The sequence below is a fragment of the Acyrthosiphon pisum genome, chromosome A1, assembly GCF_005508785.2.
Source record: "Acyrthosiphon pisum isolate AL4f chromosome A1, pea_aphid_22Mar2018_4r6ur, whole genome shotgun sequence".
Classification (NCBI taxonomy): domain Eukaryota; kingdom Metazoa; phylum Arthropoda; class Insecta; order Hemiptera; family Aphididae; genus Acyrthosiphon; species Acyrthosiphon pisum.
In genome coordinates this window covers 78,595,345-78,618,285 of record NC_042494.1, presented here as the reverse complement: position 1 = coordinate 78,618,285, position 22,941 = coordinate 78,595,345, and the positions used below count along the sequence as shown (strand labels likewise).

Below are 22,941 nucleotides of genomic sequence, written 5' to 3'. Positions count from 1 at the left end.
TGTAGACTTTCGATAAACCTATATAGTTCATATTATCATATTATATTCTACGTGAGTTTGTAACCGGGCGATTAAAAATACAAATTATACAACCATATTTATCTATATATTAGGTACCAAGGTGTTAATAATAAAGAGTAGGTGACGAAATGTAATAAACTATATGATTCATTATTATTATTTATTATTACAATAATGTATGTAAAGTGTAACATATTGTGATTTTTATTAGTCGTTAACGATTGCGTCATTATTATGCAATATTTTTGAAAAAAATATTTTCGATTATTAAAACTCAAAATGCTATATTTTTGTAAAACTAATTCTAGTCAACAATAAAAAAGTTGTCAAATCAAGAAATACCATTTTTTATAATATATAAAGAAAACGACGATTTAACTGCGCAATAAAAACAGTGAAAGCAATAATCAATTTAGAACACAAAAAAAAAATATTCGCGTTCCGTTCACCGCGTAATATATAAACATTAATTCTGTTAATGTTTTAAACGACCGCGTATTTTTTCTTTTCAATAAATAATAATACAACTTCTGCAGCGGTCGTATTCCATCGGCGAGAACTGAGCAGGTATATAATTATATGATTGCACATAATATTATTATTACAGCTCTATACGCAAGTCGATCTCAAGATACATATTATGTGTACCTGAACAGAGAGATCTATATTTAAATGGCCACTCTAATTTTCTCAGTCAATTATTAATTTGTTAATATAGTTGGAAGTATTTAGGTGTAACAATATAGGCAATACATTTTTGCGAAAAAAATATAAAATTTCCCTACTATACAGTCATTCTATATTATAATATATACGTTTCCAGGTTTGCAGATGTAAATATAATATATGTTAAATAATTGGTTTTTAAAAGCATTTAAAGTTTAGATGCTCCGAGTGAAATGAAAAAGTGTATCCTGTATAACTGTAAAAGCATGCTGATCCATTGAATAGCTCTATATAGGTAATAGGTATATCGTATTATGCACTTAGAAAATTTGTTAGCCTGCAAAATAAATTACTCGGTATTAATGATAAGTACCTATCATTTTATTCAAATTAAATTTGAGTTCGGTTTTAACAATGGTTTGTATATATATATACTATATATATTATATATTAGGTATATACTACTATTTATACGAATACCCGCGGACTATATCCGAGTGTGTATACAATTACATATGATATATGCGAGCTGACACTAGCTGACAGTGATGATGTCGTAACTCGTCAGCGATATACGTTCATTAACGTAACAGGTATAAGTATAGACGTATATTATAATAACTAGAGACGAGAGTAAGAGGTGGTAGAGAGAGAGAGAGAGAGAGAGAGAGAAAAGAAACTAAATTCTGCAGCAATATATGTGTGTATATTGTAGTTGCGTTTTATAAAAACAGAACATAATTTATAGATTTCACGCTGCACCGGAGGCCTATCGATAATGCCTCTTAACGAAAACGCTGAATTTCGTCGTGAACCTCTTTTAGCGCCCAACAATATATTATTATTATGATTAGTATTACACATTTACACTATAACTGTATATACGTACGCCCGTCCTGTGTACTTATATAATGATGATATACGCGCGCAAGCACCACTGGTTAGTTATAGGTACACATTTTTCTTTTTGCACCGAGCGGATTTATAGCAGGACCGCCGTAGGTTTGACCAGGAAGGATGCCTGTGTGTGTATTTCTGTTTATCACGTATGCATGTAATATATAACACGACTACCATCACGCCATGTATATTAGATATATATAAACCTACAATTTACATAATATTATATAATGATCTGATCACTTTTTTGATTATTTATTATTTTGTTTTTGGATCAAAATCCATTCTCTGCGCATTTACGTTCAGAAAATCGTACGCAACTACTAAAGAATTGTCCTAATCTCCTATACCATGACACTAAGCAATAACTTCTTCCTAATGCACAAAAAGTTACTTAGGCTTAAATCTATAGGCCGTATACATTAACATAGGCAACCCTGCCACACAAGTACGACCATGTGCGACCACCTCTTCTTACATATAAACTTATTAATCTAAAAATATCACTCATCTTTACAAGATTTCTTCAAGCCAATATGGACCTATACGAAATACAAATCTGGGGCTTATCGAAACCTTCGAACAAAATACAAAACTTTCAAACAATAAAAATCAAGGAGTATTCACATAACATGTGGAAATGTAATACAAATGGAAATTGTAAATGTAATACATTCATCGCTACAGTCTAAAAAAGTATAATGAGGTTGCTATGGTAACATAATTATATTAATTATCGGTTGCTAAGGGCAATCCATGAACTTTATAACATTAATTTCATCTTTGTTATTGTTTGGTTGGCATGGCAACTGTAACGTGTAATCGGTCGGAAAAATACAATAATATTTTAGGCTCCCAGCCTCAATACCATGACGTCACGATAACGCTCTCCGCGTGGCACAAAAATCAGAATGACCCCCAGTTATAAGACATATACATGTCAAAATATCTTAATCAAATTAGTAATTACTAAAAATCACCCTTAGGTATACATCTCAATTCCAACTTTACAAAATGCTAGACCACTCTACCCCAACCTCATCAACCGTCGCTATCCTTTCAATTCTCATCTCCGAACCATTCTAACAACCCCAGGTGACCTATGGTGCCGTGACCTCGTATTTGAATAAATACACCCACATACACTAAAGTTTCGTCAATAGATGGAATCTCCACGCAAAATTAAATAACCACCTACCTATATTCAACACATTACTTTTGATTATTAATTGTGTATATATACAATTTAACTGACAGATTGTGAAATATTATTATTTATAATGAAGAAAAGTTTATACAAAATTATTGAAAAATTGCGCCGTTGCATGTTGCATGGATAATGCAAGATCGTTTTAAAATAATGTTTGTTTAAAATTGTTGTTGTTATCGTCACCCGTCTGGCATTTAAACAATGAAGCAGTCGACGTCTTATACATTAATTTAATGAGTTCTGTGCATGGACCAGTATCACATTAATGACATATATATTATATATACATAATATATAATATTATATTCGTAAAGCGACACCACGAAGTGAATTCCAACGATGGAATATTTAGAACGCGCGTTCCATACTTGCATGCATTAGATATACATTATACATAAACTATTATCCCTATTCCCTATAGGTATTATTATTAGTCCGTCACTGTCGACACGTATAATTATAATAAGTTCGAACAACACGCGCTAAATGTATTATATTATATATATATATATATAGCAGGTCATTATTTCATCGCAATCCAGAATGTAATATAATATGTTTTTTAGGCGTACAATATATACTTATACTATAATGCTAGTTTCAAATATTAAAAACTAAAGTAAATATAATAAATACTGCAATCCTACTGCGAAAGTAAAAAAAAATTGTGAGAAGTCAGAGCAGGAGACATTTTTTGGTGGACTGCAGAGAAGCTATACGTGCTGATCGAATTCCACACTGTACTATAATTATAGAATGTCTCTTACTGCACACGACTTTAGGCTTTGGTGTTCTTGTATCGTAACTGCAGCCCATTATAATTATAAGAAAATACAACCGTCACGATACGCTTCCAAATCGACATTTATTTTTAATATGATTCACATACGACTTCTGCATCGCAGCCATTCGCAGGTCGTTCACGGGCGACACGCCAAGATCGAAATATGCGCGTGATGCATCACATGCTATGTATATTATGTACCTATATAATTCCGCACATATTTTTGTGAAATATTTACACTTTTCAGATTTAAACCGGACGAATGGCAGTGGATTCTATATAACTATATTGCTGGATATTATATAAAGATATTATGTAGAATGAACAGTGCCAGAGACACCAGCACGCCACGCGGGTATATTATTCTAAGAGATGTACAAATTATATATAATATATATATATTATATAGGTGCGTAATATTTTTATGTATATAGGTACCATCTCATCACAGCGGGTTTATTCTCGATGATTTATTATAGAAATTATAAGAACGCTTTTCACAAGCATAAAAATTACTCGATAGGATAAAACGAAGTTGGTTTTTTTTTTACTTCGACGAATCCCTTTCGTCCGCGAGGGATTTAATTGTACCTATATTTATGGACTGCAGCCGGTCGGCCCCTAAACAGTACATATATAATATACAAGCATGTACGTTGTAGAATTCATCTCAGACGTAATAATAATAATAATATAATAATATCGTCGGTGGAAAAAAAATAATACCCAAACGATTTATCTCCACCGGCAAGAATTTCTTTCTATTATTTTCTCCTCTAAATATCTATCTGCTAGCAAGAGTGCACCTGTTTGGTGATGTGGTATCGAACAACCGATTTTATATACTTAATATTTGAAAAAAAAAAAAACACAATGTAAGTAGATACTCTATAATATATTATTATTCTTCTGCGCAGTTCCTTTTTCGTTTTGTCTCACATGACCATGATAGTTGTCACGTCAATATTTCTCGTGGAATTCTAAGGATATTCTAATAAGGTATTTATTTTTAAGTTTTAAGCGTGCTCGTGTAGTACGTGTAATGATATAGTCATTAACGCGTGCACTATGGGATATTTAATGAGCAATGCTGCACAGTAAAAGCAAAAAGAAATAATTACAAACCGTCTTCGTGTTTTTTTTTATTAGTTTTGGTCCACGTTTCGTGTCGTAATAATAAACATCCTAAACCAATATTTTCAAAAACGGAATTCAAATGGCCCTGACTAGCACCAAACTCTTTTTCAGTCGATAATTACTTAGGTAGAAGGTACGTCTTGGCTTAACTTTTTTTTTTGCTTGACCGCATTCAAAATATATTTAATACACTTTCAACGAATACAATAAGAAGTTTATTCCCTACGCGCGAAGGACACTTTTATAATAATATATAATGACGAAATATTACAGATATAATAATATTATGATATGGCAATAATTGTAACACGATAATGAAATTGTACATAGTACATAACAATAACGATCCTACCTATACGAAATAGCAAATACGAATGTCGTGTACTCGTGTATAAAGGTTTATTTTAACGACACTCGCTTCGACGCGGCGTAAATACAACCTTAAACAGATATCGATAGATATATAATGTGCAGCGACCTAATAATGATAATAAATAGACAATAATATGAAATAACCTCGCTGTATCATATTCGTATATACCAAGTTACTAACTGTATTGTATCGGAATCGTTCGCAAATTTCGAGTATACTTATCTCATTCCGCACAGAAATAGATTTAACGCAATCCGCGGAATGATGATTAACGGCTATAATATATTATAGTGGCTGTGGCGGAGCTGTCAGCGGTATATTAAGAAGGTGAAAATTGTTCGGAATAAAAACATAAAGTCGAATTAATACGCGTCGTGCGTATAGCTCGCTCAGTAAAATACCTATATACTATCGACGACGATTGTGTACAGGTATATTATATTAATTCGATGCGGTGTCTGAACTCGGCCAAATCGAACTGTTTATTATTTTTGTGTCAATTTACACTACGTACATACATAATATCGTAATACACGCGGCCTTATATGCACGTGTAGAATTCGGTCACGTTTGGTCGAAATCTAGTTCGCCGCATTATTATATAGGTATAGTTATAGCAGGGAAGATTATAAAGGACAAGGACCGTATATAAAAAGTCGACTTGGACCCACGGTGCAGGCTGTGGTTTGACAACTGTGCATACGGTACACGCGATTATTATAATAATATGCAATTGTCACACATATTTTTTTTTGTCCTTATAATAACCGTTTCTCCGGGGTCCTGGACGTCCCGCGGGCTCAGAGCGTACCTTCGACGGTTGCGGTGATCAACTTGCACGGTGACCGCGATTCGACAGCGCATATTGTGTATAAGTATAAGTATAAGACTGAGTATACCCAATGTAATATAAGTACTATACGATTCTTATATGGTCAGAACACTCAAACTTTTCTCTATATAACTTTTAGCTAAGGGCTACTCCACTGATTCGGTAAAGGTTGAAAACAAGGGCAGGAAGGAAGCAGGAATATGGTGCCAAAATATATGATAATCAGCTTATACACGAAGTCAAAGTCAATTAACTGAAAATTGTCTTGTCCAATGAAAATAAGTGAAAAGAGTCCATCAGCCGCGTATATAAAATTGATGAAGGGTACTTATAAATAAACTGTATTGGAGCTTGGGGTGATTATAAGGACTAATATACGTATAATGCAGTTCCACTCTGGTCTTCGGTCTTTGGTGGCTCAGTTCCTCGTATATGGTAAAATAAAAGGTTAGGTTATCATGTTAAGGAAATAGCCACTATATAGTGTTAAGTGTGATGTAAAAGAATACCATCCTGTATAATATACACGAACTCCCAAGTCACCACCGTAGGGGGGCCTCCTGTGTCTTATACATACATATATATGCTCGCTACTCGCATAGTATATTAATTATATGCCGACGACTATATTATACATATATGTACGAATGCAGTTATTATTATTATTGCATATGTGTGTGTGTGTATCGCACGCCGCATAATATCATTATAAACGTTACACGCGCGCGAGTCGTACACGGCGTCTTTTTATTCATATCGGTACCTACGTCGTCGCTATTTTCATTAAGGAAACTAGGCCACCGCACGGGAATGCGCGAACGTACATATCATTGGTATACACACATATATATATATATATATATATATAATATTATGATATATACTAATTAATCCGGGGTCGTGCGCACTCATATTATTCGAACTATTATATATATATATTATATACTGCAAAAAAAGATTTGTAATGCCGGCCCTGATCGCGCGCGTGTGTGTACATCCGGAGAGCGGTTTCATCAAACGCTGCACACCGTTACAAACGGACACACACACACAAGTTTTATTTTTTCTACTTCTATACCGCGGCGACATTCATTAAACGCGTATACAGCACACGACACTCCTCCACCCGTGGTGTGCCGGTGGAGTGCTTGCAGCACGATAGTAGCTTCTTTCGCTGCCCACATTAGACGACGATGGGTATATTACACCGAAAAATCCGTTTATAACGCCATTTCTTTCTTCAGATCAACGTTAATTAACCGCCCGAAAAACACTATACCTACCGAAGAAAGAGAGAAAGGCACATACGCAAACTCGTCTCGCGACACGGGAGTCGACACTGCTGCAGTGACAGACTGGGCGGGCAAAAATGTATACGATTTCTCTGACTAGTGTTGAGTTTCGCGGAGGGCATACTGTTATATATGACGACACGAGTTTTGTATTGTCTTTGCGGGTTTTTTTATTCGATTTTTTTCGTAGTTAGACCCACAGCATGCATCCATTTCGTATAATATACAATACGCGAGTGGCACAGTCTCGGAGTCGTCTACATTCGCTGCTGCAGATGGCAATTGCATTCAAACATAATATTATAGACCAGGGGTGGCCAAACCGCGGCTCGCATCTTAACGTAACATTAGACGTACATTAACGTAAGAGCCAAAAAGAAAAAAAAGGTCACATAATATATAATAATATGACCTTTTTTTTTTTTTTACATCTTGGCTCTTCAACTTTTATTAATATATTTGGTGGCTCGCGAGTCTCTTCTCGCTTGCCACCCCTGTTATAGATTATATACAGTCAAACTTGATGTATTATATTATTTATTCGAACGCAACACACGATTTTTTTCCAACTGCCAAGTGCGCGTTATAATTAAAAAGATTCGAGAAAAAGTTTGTTTACAGAAATATTAACAAACTCAAACAAAGTTAAGATAAAAGTTAGTAGGTAATATTTTTTTGAACTTTTACTTGCCACTCCTCTAATTATTATATAATATTTTATGGTCATTTAAATGTTAATATTAGTAAGTTTTGGTATGTAGTTCAACAATGACAAAACCAGGCAATGGCAAATCCTGTAGGTACCGCACCTGCGGAACCTACATTACCAGCTAACCTACCAATTATAGGAACGTATAAATCTATATTATTGACTAGGATGTGTACATAAATGTTAATTTTACACACATTTTATAAATTATAGTAAGGCGTTTTATGAAATATTTTAAAATATTAACATAACTTCAATTAAAATTTGTGTTTTGACTTTTGACTAATCATTTTATAAAACAAACTTATATAGTACCTATTTTTTAAAATTAATTCACTCTAGAAGGAAAATGCTCAGACATGCAATTTAAAATTCCTATAAATGGATTTTCATGCTTTTGACGGCACATGAATTCAACCAAATAACTACCCAAATGTTGACGAGCAGTGCCTCTATGTTTTTCGTTGCACCATTTAGAGAATCCCCATAACCTTTCGATATTCTGTGTGTGAGCACCAGTTTGAGGATCGAAAAAATTATAAATGTGGTTAACGGTTAAATGCTGAAACCCAGCGTTCTGTAGTTCATCTGTTTTATAACCACGCCAAAAATCAGAATAAATAGTTGTACCTCGGTTTATATTATATTTTATTGCTTGTATAAGTGTGGACGCAGACCGATCTTTGACTTTAACTAAAAAACATTTCGTCGTTTCCCGGCAAACGCTTCCAAAAATCCATTGTTGAAGTAAAACTATACCAGCATTATTTTTACGTCTTGTAAAAAGACTTTCGTTGATTTCTACTATTTTTCTAAGACCACCAATTTTCACGTTACGACTTTTCAGGCTTGAAACACATATTTCATTAGCAAGTAAAACGCCATATTACTTATCTAAAAGAAATCCTCACACCAATGCTAATAATCATCACCATTCAAAACGTCTCGCTAGGTAGTCGCGATAACCGATAAGTACCTATTTATTTATTGGATAACATCTTGAGATTTTTTTCAACTAAGTTATCTTAAATTTGAAATAATAAAAAATAAAATAAAAAGATATTTTTTGTTTAAAATAGCAACTCATCAACATTACCGTTAAATTTGGCGATTCAACTACCTATGCGGATATAAAAAAATAATTTATTCAACAGCGTTGAATTTAATTAGCTATTTAAATATTTAAAAATTTAGACATAGGTACTGTTAACGCCGTGTGAGGGTCAAGTTTATCCAACGACTAACAGTTTAATGATTGAGCTAAATTAGAGCAGGCCAGGTCTTAAATAAAATACTTATATATTATGACATTCGTATTGCGGTTATCAGATATACCATAAAATACCTCCCATTTCGAATGCTATAAACGAAGAACATTTATTCATAATAATATAAGAACAAACATTTAGAAGAATAATGAAAATTATGAAAACAAAGAAAAATATAATACGATCATAAATGTATTTATTTATAATTTATTAAAACGACATAAATATTGAATAATAATACTGTATCATATTATTATATATTATAGTAGCATCATATAGATGCATAGCATACTATTATGCAATGCTATACCAACATATATGTTGTAAAACGACCAAAAATCTATTAAATGTAATTTAATATTCCGGGCTGGTAAAATTGTAATTAAAAAAGCATTGAATTGTTCATATTGTATACGCACCTAGACCTATGTACCTATTATATTATATTGTGTGGTTCAGATTTTCAATTTCCAGGTTATCTTACCGGAAGTTGGTCCAACGGTATACCTACACACGCTTTATTAATCGTTACACGTCGTATATAATACGAAGAGCATTGTTTATTCACATTTTTGGTAATGTTTTTTTCATTTGTTGACGAAAATCTATACGTAGAAAACGTGCACCACATTAATTGTAATGTAATACACGTAGGTATACGTATATAATATTATGAACGAATAATAATAATATATCGCAGGAAGTCATTACTCATTAGAACACTTTTCTAATCCCGTTCCGATTATTATAATATCATACACATACTAAAATATTATACGAACTCTCTAATGTTGAGTTATAATATATAATATCGAATTTTAATTTTAATTAATTGACATCCAGTCATACATTTATCCGATAGATCGGTTTCGACCAAAAAATAATAATAACCTGCGTCCGGCATATAAGTATATTATTTTATTATGTAATAACAGATTAATATACAGATTATGCCTATTACCTATTTCATAATATAATATACCAACGCTTGGGACCGTATACGTTTATTATATGCAAATATAGATCGATATCAATATATTTTAAATAAATTTGTTTCTCTATATACTGGTAATAATAATATTATTATTCAAACGCGTCACGAATCACGATTTACATAAACATGAACAATTCTATTATAATTTTATAAAAAAGCATTGCATGTGTTTTGAGCATTTTGGTATTATCTCTGAGATAATTAATTTTAAATCTTGAGAAAATGTCTAAAATATGTGCATTTTGGGAAGTCGACGAGAGAGTAATCGTTTGTCATTTGTCCATAGAAAAAATTAACATAAAACTATATTTCATTATACGCACCACGCAAAACCCGTTTAAAGCTACTATTTTAAGCATATCCTAAATAAAAAAAAACACATACACGCTCCATATTATAAGCATTTAATTAAATTTTGACGCAAAAAAACAAAAATATAAATGGCATCTTATTTAAAAGTGCAGGCTTTGTAATAATATAATAATATGAATAATTGGTTATACGTGTTAGGGGTTCCGTAAGATAATTCTTTTAAAACGATTTAATTTTTTTTTGCAAAATGTTCACATCATCGTGTTTCTAAATCACGTTTAAAATATTACACTAAATCTAAATAAAATAATTGAACTGTAGTTCCAGTATACACACATATATACATAATATATATGTATTTAAAAAATTATAATAATAATATAATGACCAAATTGAGAGTCATTGAAGCAACGTTGCCAATATAATATATAGTTATAGCCTATAGGTATACGAGAATATATTATATATTTAGTATTGGCAATTACTCTCTACGGGCGATAACTAATCAAATATGGTTTTAACTTTTAATACGCACTCCGTCAACACGAAGTGGTACACCGGAGATAAAGAAAAAAAAATAGCAAACTGGCTTTACCGCAGATTTAACCTTTATACCGCCATCGACGTTAATACATTTATATACTTATCATATTACATACATATGCAAAATTTCGCAGGTAATTGTGACCAAGCCCGACTGTTCTCGTGTAAAATGACAAAACTGGTTATTTTTCTTTTTTTTACTAAACCTGAAATTCCATTACTGAGGGCTGCTTGTTTTTGAGCTTCTAATTAAACCAAAGAACGCTGCCGCTACAATCTTAGGCTCTGCCTGCACTGACGCTGTTTTTTTCGACACCAATTAATATTCGTACGCACAATCAGATAACGATACGATGTATTCCATAATAGAAATTTGGGTTAATATTTTTATTAAATGTGTCTCTCTTGGCTATGGATGTACTATTTTTTTTCATTATTATTATTATTAATCAGATCGTGAAACCACCAAAAAAGAGGACGATGACCGGCAGCCGTATATATGATACACTATAGTCTTACGGTGGGACGTGTATAACGTACACGTATATAATATATACATACATTAAGTAAAATGCATCGTTTTGAATATTGAACGCGGCCGAGGGGCTATCCTCTTTTCAACACGCTCGTCATGTGCGCTGCGGCCCATAGAATTTAAGATAATAATGCGATACGCAAGCGGCGATCGGACTCTGGATGGAAAAAAATAGCAAAAAACTGCGACGACAGAGTCGGAGGGTACTACTTACTACAATATACACGCTGCATAGAAAACAGGCACGTGGACTGCAATAGTGTCTCCTATTGTTGTCGTACGCAACGGTACCTAAACGTATATAATAATATAAGAACGCGCGACCACGACGTGATTACGAGATTAATGGGAACGGGACGGACTGCTATGGATCATATTGCTTAACATTCTGCATATACGCTCCTCAGTATATCCGACCTGTGGACGAGATCAGTCATTTAAGTTTTTGATAGACTATAATATTATAGACTATAGGGCAAACTATTCAGCCTACAGTAGGCATGCCTACATATATAGAACCTCCTAACCTATATAGACTGTGAGTATTTGTCAGAACTATCGAATATTTTATATTTTATTTTTAATTGTTGATTTGTAGTAGTAAGTAGTTATAAGTAATAGTGTTCGGAATGTGCCGAAAATAATATTTCGATGGAAGTATTGAAGTATGCATAATGTATATTGTTTATACTTTTTAAACTTCTCATATAATCCTATACCTATTATGTCCCTCAGCTAAACTCGTAAAAAAAGCACACTATCTTGTCCTTAAAAGTACCATCATCTTTTAATTTTATAATATGTGTTTTTATTCTAAAATCAAAATTGAGCGAGTTCTACTCAGACTGCGTATACGCGTTTTGTCTATGTCGTGTGTAAGACGGAGATAACACATGCGGGTGTGACGTCCTCTTAACATACTTTAACATAATATATATGGAGACTAAATAGGATAACTGTACGTACATAGTAACCCCCTCAGCCAACTAAATGACGTCATTGGTCTATAATAAATTCTGCAGAACTGTCTAACTTATATTATAGTAGGGCTCAGTTGTTAAAAAAAGCAAGAAGAACTTGAACATATTCATAGAACAAATATTAAAACTAGCCAAACATTAATATAGTCAAATAAACCTATATTATAAATATTATTGTCTTTTTAGCGATTGTGTGAAAACAGCTTTTGTGCTTACATCGCTAAACGATCGACATAAATAATTTTGACTAGTGTATAAAACATATAGGTACTAAAATATATACTTTTTATTTTTTTATGGTATAAGGCTGCACGCAAGAATTTCTAAAAACGCATACTTACGAGTAGTGATTTTCATTTTTCACACACCATATTATAATATATTGTAATAAGAATATTATCCACAAGGTATATATTTATACCGAAGCCGTGTGTGGTTGCGTGAAAACACGTCTAAGCAGTCATGGTATACCATTTTTGCGGTTTTAGACGATCGCAATATATAGATTATTATAGTATATATATATAGATGGTGTGTGATCTATGTATGTATTTAAGTGCGAGAAATTGCGGTGTATAATAATGCGATGGATTCCAAAAAAATCGTAATACAACAAAACGCCACGCGCGATGTTCTAAAAAAATATTTTCACACATATAATACGCGGCGTATGCAAATAAAATGGAAACATCGCCATATAGTATACTGGAGAGAAAATTAAATCAGTAAATAGATATTACGCACCGGGGAAAAGAATCGAGGTGGAATATTATACCTATTTGTACAAACGCGTATAATATATGTATGCACATGTGTGTACTGTGTTTACATATACGAAACTATACAGTTAATTTGAATACCAAGACAAGACCGTAATATTATGGTAAAAAGTCGAGGCTCGACGACGCGTTAATTTATACGTATTATTATAATATAATATAAGGACATTTGTCGAGCGCGCGGACAGTTGTCGAAACGTGTGCGTATTATAATATAGGTATGAATCGCCCGACGATTTTTTCACGTTTGGAATATTATATATTGATGCAAACCGAAAAGAATGTTCGAATTGGTTTAATTACGTATTTACATTATATTATACATAGGTATAGGTCTCCACGGCAGCGTACCTATATATATTATTATATATAGCAACCAGTTTAACCGGCGTCCGACGTGAACCCGTTACACAATTGCCTGCACACGCGCGTATTATATATCAGATACAAGGATAACGCGCGCGGGCACTACTGAAGCAGCAGTAGCTACAGAGAGCCACAGCGCGAACGCTGGTATGCCCCATCCGCCGGAAGTAAAATTGTATTATTATTATTTTCCTTTGGATACTAAACACGCACGCACGTAGCCGCGTACACAATACAGTCATTATTAATATTCAATAATAATTTACCTCTGACTACCACCGGTCCATTCAGTGCGCCGGATGTAGTGTTTGGACCAGGGAACGTCGAGTTCCGCTTGTGCTTTTGTACGCCGCTGTTGGTTGTCGGAGTTATCTATAACAACGAAATAAAAATATGTAAACAAGCGTAATGTATAATATAAATATTAGGTATAAGATAAATATTTATGCCAATAATTCGTTGGGACAGACGATGCGTAGATAATATGGGTACAATATCATTCCATCAGATTACGTAGGTATTATGTAGGTATTATATAGGTACTCATATTTAATATACTATATTATGGTATCTCGTATCTATCTAGACAAATTATTTTTACTAGATTAAGATAAAATACACCCACCCCTAAATGTTACCGAATATTATATTAAAATTATAAAATGTATAGTTTTTAATTAATGTATATTGTATATATAATTAACCACACTTTGAATAGTAAGCAATTTTGACATATTATCAACAATGATGTTGTACATATTAAAATTTGCAAGGACGTAGTTTTTATAAATTAAAATCATTATATATATTTTTATACTTTTAGATTCTGAGAGGAGAGAGGAAGCTATTGGTTTTACTATGGTTTTTTTTTATTGTTTTTTTGTATCCTGTATACAAAATTTCTACCAAAAGGAGTGCTTCGATTTCAACATATAGTACCTTATCTTTTAGAAAATTGGATCAAGATGGTACTTTAGAGAAGTCATTTTTCGATTTTCTCAATAGTTATTTAATGCCACTGGAAAAACCACCGAAAAATTACGAAAAAACGCTAAAAATGGGATTTTAATTTCTAACGCTTTGTTTATCACCATAGAAACGAATAAAAAATTGTAATATTTTAATATTAGTTCAACTTGATTACCTACCCGATAAAATAAATAATAACAATATAAAATATCCAGACTAACAAACCGTCCCCGCTCAGAATCGTTTTTCTTATACAATGATATTATATCATTGAATTCAAATTTAATACAACCATTATACAATGACCCACTTGTAATCTACTGTACAGCAGAACGACATCCACTTACTTGCTTTTTAAACATTTTCTAACATTTAACATGTGATTATATATTACTATATTAGTATAAGTAGTATGCTTATACGAATATCAACGCAAGAATAATAGATATAGTGGTTTATCATTATAAATTACTATTTTGTAGTTTTGTTTGTAAATAAATTTGTAAGATTATACTTGTTAATACATTTTGGACAAAAATCAATATGAGTTAGTAGGTTTAAACATTTACGTATATGTTATTTACTTTTTTACTTAAAAAAAAAAAATGAAAAATTATAATGATTTTATTAAAATGATCAGGGGTATTATATTATACACCAGAAAGGCAGAAGAAAACGTTATCGGGTTATGTATTGACTCCCAGTTGAATTTACATAAAATGTGTCCACACAACTATTGTTTAAAACTCGGCTGCCTATTTATATGTAATCGTTTGATGGGAAACCATAATAAACATCGAAATGTCGATTTTAGTTGTGCCCTTTATGTAGGCTCATTACTCAAAGCACAATGTTATCGACTATCGAGTGACTAATGTCATTCGGATTTGAATGGAGAGAGCCACTGCAAGCATATGCTAAATTTAGTAATATACATAATATATAACAGCGTATTATATATAAACATAACTTGTATATTATTGAGATCGTGATCTGAAACACTTTTAACTCTACGCGTCGTTATAGGACGAAAAGAACAAAAAAAATCCATCGAAGTCTCTTACTGAACGTCAATTCGAGGGCTGTGTGTGTGGGTGAGTATATGTGTGCGAGTATACGACAATATAATAATAATATAACGTAAATCGCGTAGGCGCATATTCTAACACGTGGCGAAACCCTTACGGTCCACCCACACACACACACACACACACTCAAATACTGCAGCACTCTCCGATAGTCGAAGCCGAGATATATATTTTTATTATCATGGTGTACATAATTCCATAATCCATAATCGCGAAGCCAGCAACATACGCATAATGATATGTAATCGTCGTTTTTTTTTTTCAGAGAAAATTCAGAGATTTAAAAAAAAACACAAAAAAAAAGATGTGCGCCATTAAACGAGCATAATCAGTCGTGGTGGTTCATGACAGACTGTCACTGCTGCTGCTGCTAGCCGAGCACAAAAATTATGTAAATCGAAACCGGCAACAATTCCGCACCAACCCTGCCGTCTGTGGCGATGATAATAAATCACACACGACACACAAGTAAGGTATACCGCAATTGCGCGTCAGCCAGACATTCAGTTATACAATTAACATGTGAATATGTGATTGAGCCACTCAGTTGCTGCAATGAATTATACAGGATGATTCGCCTGGCACGCTCAACTTCACTTTATCCTTCAATAAAGCATTTATTCAAATTTGGATTACTTACTGGATGAAAGTATGAATAACGAATATAATGATTATTATGCAAAAACATAAAATAGATGAAATATATTAATATTTAGTCAAGTACAATATTCAGATAAATTTTTAAATCGTCATAGTCTTTCTTCATGTCTTTTGTCGTTTACTATATTATCTTCGGTAGACGTCGAAAAATTAAAAAAAAAAAATCTTTCAAATAATTTATACAGTAAAAAGAAAAGTAAGTATTCATTATAAAAAAAGAAGTTTGTACCACCACGGGACACTCTTTAAATTATGTTATGAAAAATCTAAGTATTTGAAGAGAAGGTCTATAGGTTGATTAAAAAAAAACCAAAACAAATGAATGCTCGTTTAAAGGATTACACGGGGTTGAAGATGCTTGGTGAATCGCCCTGTATATATACTTGGACGACCTTGAAGGTAGTATTATATTATATATATTATCTGTTTACCGCGACGCGGCGGAGAACATTAGTCATTTTTTTCCTTTCCTCGCTGTCAGGATGGCCACTGCCGCGCACCTTCTAAAACGCGCTTATTATTATTATTATATGGAAAGCCCAAGGCGAATTCCTAAACCGTAATTGGCCAATCGTGATCGAGTTTGCGAGTTAATATCGCCCCCAGCAGCTATTCCCTCTCAGCGACGTCATTCGTCGGTGAAGTGTTTGTTGTACGCATAATATAAAACTATACTAATATATATTATTATACACAATATTAGTCTTCCTTTTAAAAAGAAAAAAAATGTCACGCGTCTCGTCGATAAATGTCAGCCAGGCAGTGTCGTAACAATTTTTTTTGGCGTTCTCAAGTTGGACTGTATATATATGTGCGTGCACGCAGCTCGATCGTCGCTACCAGTATTTAAATGACGTTTAGCTAGAACCGATACGATCGAATTGATCATTGGTCACGGCTCGTTAAAACGTCCGTCTGTATACGCGGTCTTAATTAATATATAAAACAATCTCCAAGGAGACGAAAAAAAGGGAAAACGATCTGGTTTATTGCCCACGTGCCGATGTTCCAAGACAATGAGCATCGATAAACTATAATAAAAATATACACATACAATCTTATAATATATTATATAAACAGACTAATCTTCATCGACCTATGTGGTAAGTGGTTTAAAATATTATAATAATATGATGGGTATACCGGTCTGGATTTATATTATATTTTGTATATTATAGTCCAGCCACCGAATGCGTTAACCTTGTTTAAAGGTACTTAAATCATTTAAGAATCGTATGATAACATTATGTATGATATTCAATGATTTATAAGCAACATACATATCTCGATATCCGTATTTGATATACAGGCGGTGATTAGAGATGGGCCGAGTCATACAGGGGCTTAGTGTTAACTCAAATAATTATCAAGTCCTATAAAAATATTTATAACATATTGATAATAATTTGGAAGTGTGGTTATGCGCTTTTATTGTATTTTTGTAAATGAAAGCTTATTGGAAAAAAAAATTAGGCTCTCTAAAATTCCAATTATCTTTGCAAATATTTTTTATAAACATGACAGGCACTGTATTTATTATGTAGCTGCTTTATATAATATGACAATTATAATAGTCCAACTTCAAGTAACCTGGTAAGTCAAAAGTATATTTTAAAATCTAAGTTGGTAGGTACCTAGGTATACATGATTGTATAGTTCAATAGGTGTCTTGTGAGTATAAACAAGGCACACGCAAGTTAGATGCGGATCGGTTGAAAAGTTAAGTATTAAAAAGCTTCCTCCTTCACCGAGATTTTCGTTCTGTTTGACAACGCACAACCGCGCAAGTCGTTTCGGGTTTCCATAACATGCATATAGACGCATAATAGACGCATTGTGTATTATGTGTCGTGTATTATTGCTGACGATGAACTAGATCACACAGTCTGCAGTATACGAATCTAAAGCGGACCGAAACGAATTAGCGGAGAGGGAGGCTGATGAATCGTAGGTTTTGCTGACACGCGGCTGACATATGTAAACACGATGGACCGATACTATAGTATAGCAGCTATATAATATTATAGTAGACATCACGATCACCGGGAGGATAGGCTCGCAATAACAGTAATAATATAGATCGGGATATCGGTTCTGATTGGATTGGAAGTTTCGGAACCGGTTTATCTGGGTACCAGTCCCCACGTATATTATTTTTTATACGAAATAAAACAAAATTAATAATCATATATATTTTATAGGCCCTCCAAAAATACAGAAAAAGTTATCACGATCGGCACTCCCAATAAAATAACAGACCACAAGTATCTTTTCGGACGATATTATAGTTACGTTAGAAAAAATGACATACCTAATGACAGACAAGGCCAATGAAAGCATTTTTATTTTCAACTCAATGAAACGACCGAAACGTTCAGATTAATAAAAAAAAAATTATGAAATGTATATGGTAATCATTTTTAAAGTGCACCGTTTTCAGCAACGAATCGCAATTTCTTCAACAACGCTTTGTATGAATAAATACTTACTTAATAACCGCACCAACTAATCAATTATAGTATAGCAGAAGTCTGATCCATGTAATAAATTACATATTATAGATATGTACCTAAGTCATTACTTGCATCGATTACAACAGGTAATTATTTTTTAATTTTCTGATATTTTTTTTTACGTTTTTAATAATAAAAGCAAATCATTGGCATACCTAAAATTCATTACCTTTTTTATGACTTTTTTAACATGACGTAATAAAATACATTTGTATTCAAAATAACACTTATTGGCATATAAATTATAAACATAATAAAAGATAAATATCTTCACGTTTCATTTACAATTAATTTACACATCTTTCATACACCGGAGCCTAAAGTCATGTGATATATATAAAAAAAATATTAGGTATTAATATGATACTTGTACTAATAATATATAATAAATATAGGTATGAAATAATTAATAAAATACTTAAATTTCCATAGCATAACTAAATTATGAACATAAAGAATATTTAATAGCACAAACCAGAACATGTAGTTACTATTATTCGTATATTCTTAGCAATAATAATCGTGATTCCTTAATTCTATTTTGCCCGTTTATTATACAATCTGTATCGTTTGATACAATAACCCACACAGCATTTTAATATTTCCCAACTATGATACAAATATTTTCAGGAAAACAATATAGTTGCCAAAATATTTGAAAAAGTTGCGTAAATAATAAGGACATATTTTATTTATATTTTTTGGCCAAGAAGTTCACTTTTGAAAAACATTTTCATGGAAACATTATAAAAATATTAAGTCAACATTTTTATGCAATATTTTATTATTTTATGAGAATAAAATATTTATACAATATTATTATTCAAATATTCATCATTCAAAATATTCACAAAATATTATTATTTCCCAAATGCTGTGTGGGTAAGATTATAGGCTAAAGTAACAAAAATATGATAGGATAAAAAACATTTTTGATGAAAGGAGCCACCCCATTGATGACATTTTAGATACTGAGCGGAGCGATGAATGTATTGATTTTACAATGAATTTTATTTTTATTTTTGTGTCTGTCAACACCTTTTGGGCCAATAAAACTGCTTCGATTTTCTTCAACAGTGTTTTGTTTGATGGGAAAGTGAATCTAGTTGGTGCATTCACGAGGTCAAAATTTAAAATTCCCAGTAGATTTCAAAAGCACCGAGCAAAACAAAAAAATAATCATAAAATACAGTCATAATTTCTTATAATTAGATGAAACTATTAAACAAAATAATTTATTAACCTTATATATTAATAAAACGTACTTAGTAACTATAAAGTTAGTCTCTTCTGTATATGTGTATTTAATATTATATGTATAGAACATAGTTATGTTTACCTGAGTAGTATGACGCATGTATGAGGTAAGTACGTCTTTCCAACCCTTGGCTTCTTCCCTGCATGCTCCCCTGACGAAGTGAATACTCCGGTCAGAGGATGTAACGGCTAAGCTGTGTGGGTTTCCGGTCGCTTCGTCAGCTTCTTCCACAGCGATGGCTGTGAACATGTCCAGTCTGGCCTGCGGTACGGTGTCCGGCTAGAAGGAAAACGTGTATACATATAAATAAGACAATTTGTAAATATTCATCATTGTGTAAATTATTATTATAAGGTAAGAAACCGAGATACTGCACTGTCCGGAAGCCATTCAATTCTAACAAACACCTACGTGGGACATTCGAGGACATAATAAACGTATAACAAGGATTATCGATGGACGGTGCAAGTCTTTGAAACAAGGTTGCGTACCTAGCTTATATTTTGACATAGACGATGATGAAGAATCAATTTATCTAATCATAATAGGTTTATGCGTCTTAAATTTGAATATCACGTACTTACCTATATAAACTATACAGAGTATTATCAAGAGCCTGGCTGTACATATAATAACTTCAAACAAAATAGTTGTGACAACAGCTGAAGGAAAACCTACGGGTGAACAAAAAACCTTATTTAAAATGTTGATAGACATACGATTATGCTCGTTAGGTTAGGCTAGGTTACATAGGTATAATTAAATATTGTATTGACTCTATTTTTTTTTAATTTGTGTTTACGGTAGCGTGAATCATACTTCCGCAAACGAGGTGACCATCAATAAAATATTATATTATTATATACATCGTAGTCATTATCTGCCCGAGGTTTATTTTTATAATTTTAGAGCTTTAATGAATACCTATAAAGATTAATTTACATTCACTAAATACGTTAAACAAAACATTCAAATACAGAGAAACTTCCATATTACGAAGTCTCATGGAGCATAAACAAATTCGTGTTATAGAGGATTCCGTTAAACAAAAAAATTTGGTAATTGGAAGTTTGTTATACGGAAGTTTCACTGTATTACAATAATAAGTAGGTATAATGTATATTATTGAGTGTTCGAGTAATCGAAATAAGTAGGTATGATAATATAAAAAGTTAATATATAATATTAAATTTAAAAAATATATCGCTGATTGTACAAAAATCGAGCAACCTAATAAAACTGGGTATTTAATGTAAATGGTTTTTTTGGGAGTACAATAAATATCATTTAAAGACAAATATTTTATGCACAGCAGTATTTTGTTCTGCCCATGTATATAGTTGATCTGCAGATATACTTTCATACTAAGGAGTATGAGGTATATTTTGGAACTAAGAATATAGTAAGGTTATAGGGCACGATTAAATCTGTATTTTGTAATAACACAGGGCGTTATAAAAAAATAAATAGAGTTATAAATCGTTCAGTCATAAACGTCAAGTGTAATAAAAACCGTTAAAAATGCCAAGAGATTTGAGTGTATATATACGTGTACCTATTGATATTTTATATAGGTTTATTCATATTTGTCAATACATTTTATTGTTGATTTTTTTCTCAAGAAACGAGAATTTACGTTTTTAATATAAAGTGATACACACATAACTACAAACACTTTTAAATATAATATGTGTATATGAAAAATATACAACAAATGCATATTATATGTATATATTCACGCACACAATATAAGCCAATAAAATAATGCGTCCAAAACGGTGCATAATATATATTTTCGTGAAATGCGTTAATAACAGATTGAAATCGCTAGTTTTTGTAAATATGTTTACTCGAAAGCCATAAATAATAGGCATAATGATGCAGGTTTACAGCGTCGCTTTGTCGGAAATACATGTATGATATTTAATATTATGTAGCTATAGGTACCAGGTACCTATATAGCACCATGTTTAGTTTAAATTTATATTCAGATATACATATTATGTTTATAATTATAATTTATATGTATATACAGAGAGAGATAGCCGTGTGTACGAACTACGAGTAGATTAGGTCCATGCGCCCAGTAAAATGACCAAAAAATAAAATACCTATAGAAAGTCGTCGACGACCGCTGCGGCTTATTCAGTATACCTTTAATAGCTAAATACTTTAAAAAAAAACTAATACTATCGTCGTGGGACAGACAAATATTAATTATATTATATACATTATACATATATGAATGCATAATTGGTATTCTACGCGATACCAAACGTCTATAGATACACTCCCCCACCGTCAGTTGCAATATATATTATATAATAGGATAAACGGTATGCCATATATTATCACAAACGATTCGATAAATCTGAAAGGTAAAAGCCAAGTAAATCAAACAGTTTATACGAGGAAGTTTGAATTGCTCATGTGCTCGGAAATCGGTCAGTAAAACGCAAAGGCTCAAATAGGGGGGGGCTTTGGGACTAAGCCCTCCCAAAAATGGCCATAGCCCCCCAAAATCCCAAACGCTATTTGCGCCTATGGTAAAACGTCTATAAATAATAATAAATATTATTAAGAATAAAGAAGGCTGAACACTGCAGATCGTGCGATATTCGCGTGTAAACACAATAATAACAATACAATTGGCGTCAGCAGTCGATATCCATGATAATATCATACCATATTATATTTATATATTATTATATTACAATATACATGTTAGATGCATGGTTGCACCTGATCAGCC

The 22,941-nt window shown here is 32.4% G+C and overlaps 1 protein-coding gene across 2 annotated transcripts in view; it reads right to left on the bottom strand.

The window, feature by feature from the left end:
- The window catches only part of LOC100167794 (protein outspread), a 97,143-nt gene that overhangs the window by 24,583 nt on the left and 49,619 nt on the right, over window positions 1-22,941 (bottom strand). For both annotated transcript variants that reach the window (XM_008183708.3, XM_001944100.5), the window contains exons 4-5: window positions 20,271-20,468; window positions 13,968-14,073 (exon numbers count right to left, since the gene is read on the bottom strand). In XM_008183708.3, the coding sequence (XP_008181930.1) occupies window positions 13,968-14,073; window positions 20,271-20,468 (304 nt within the window). The remainder of the gene's footprint in view (window positions 1-13,967; window positions 14,074-20,270; window positions 20,469-22,941) is intronic.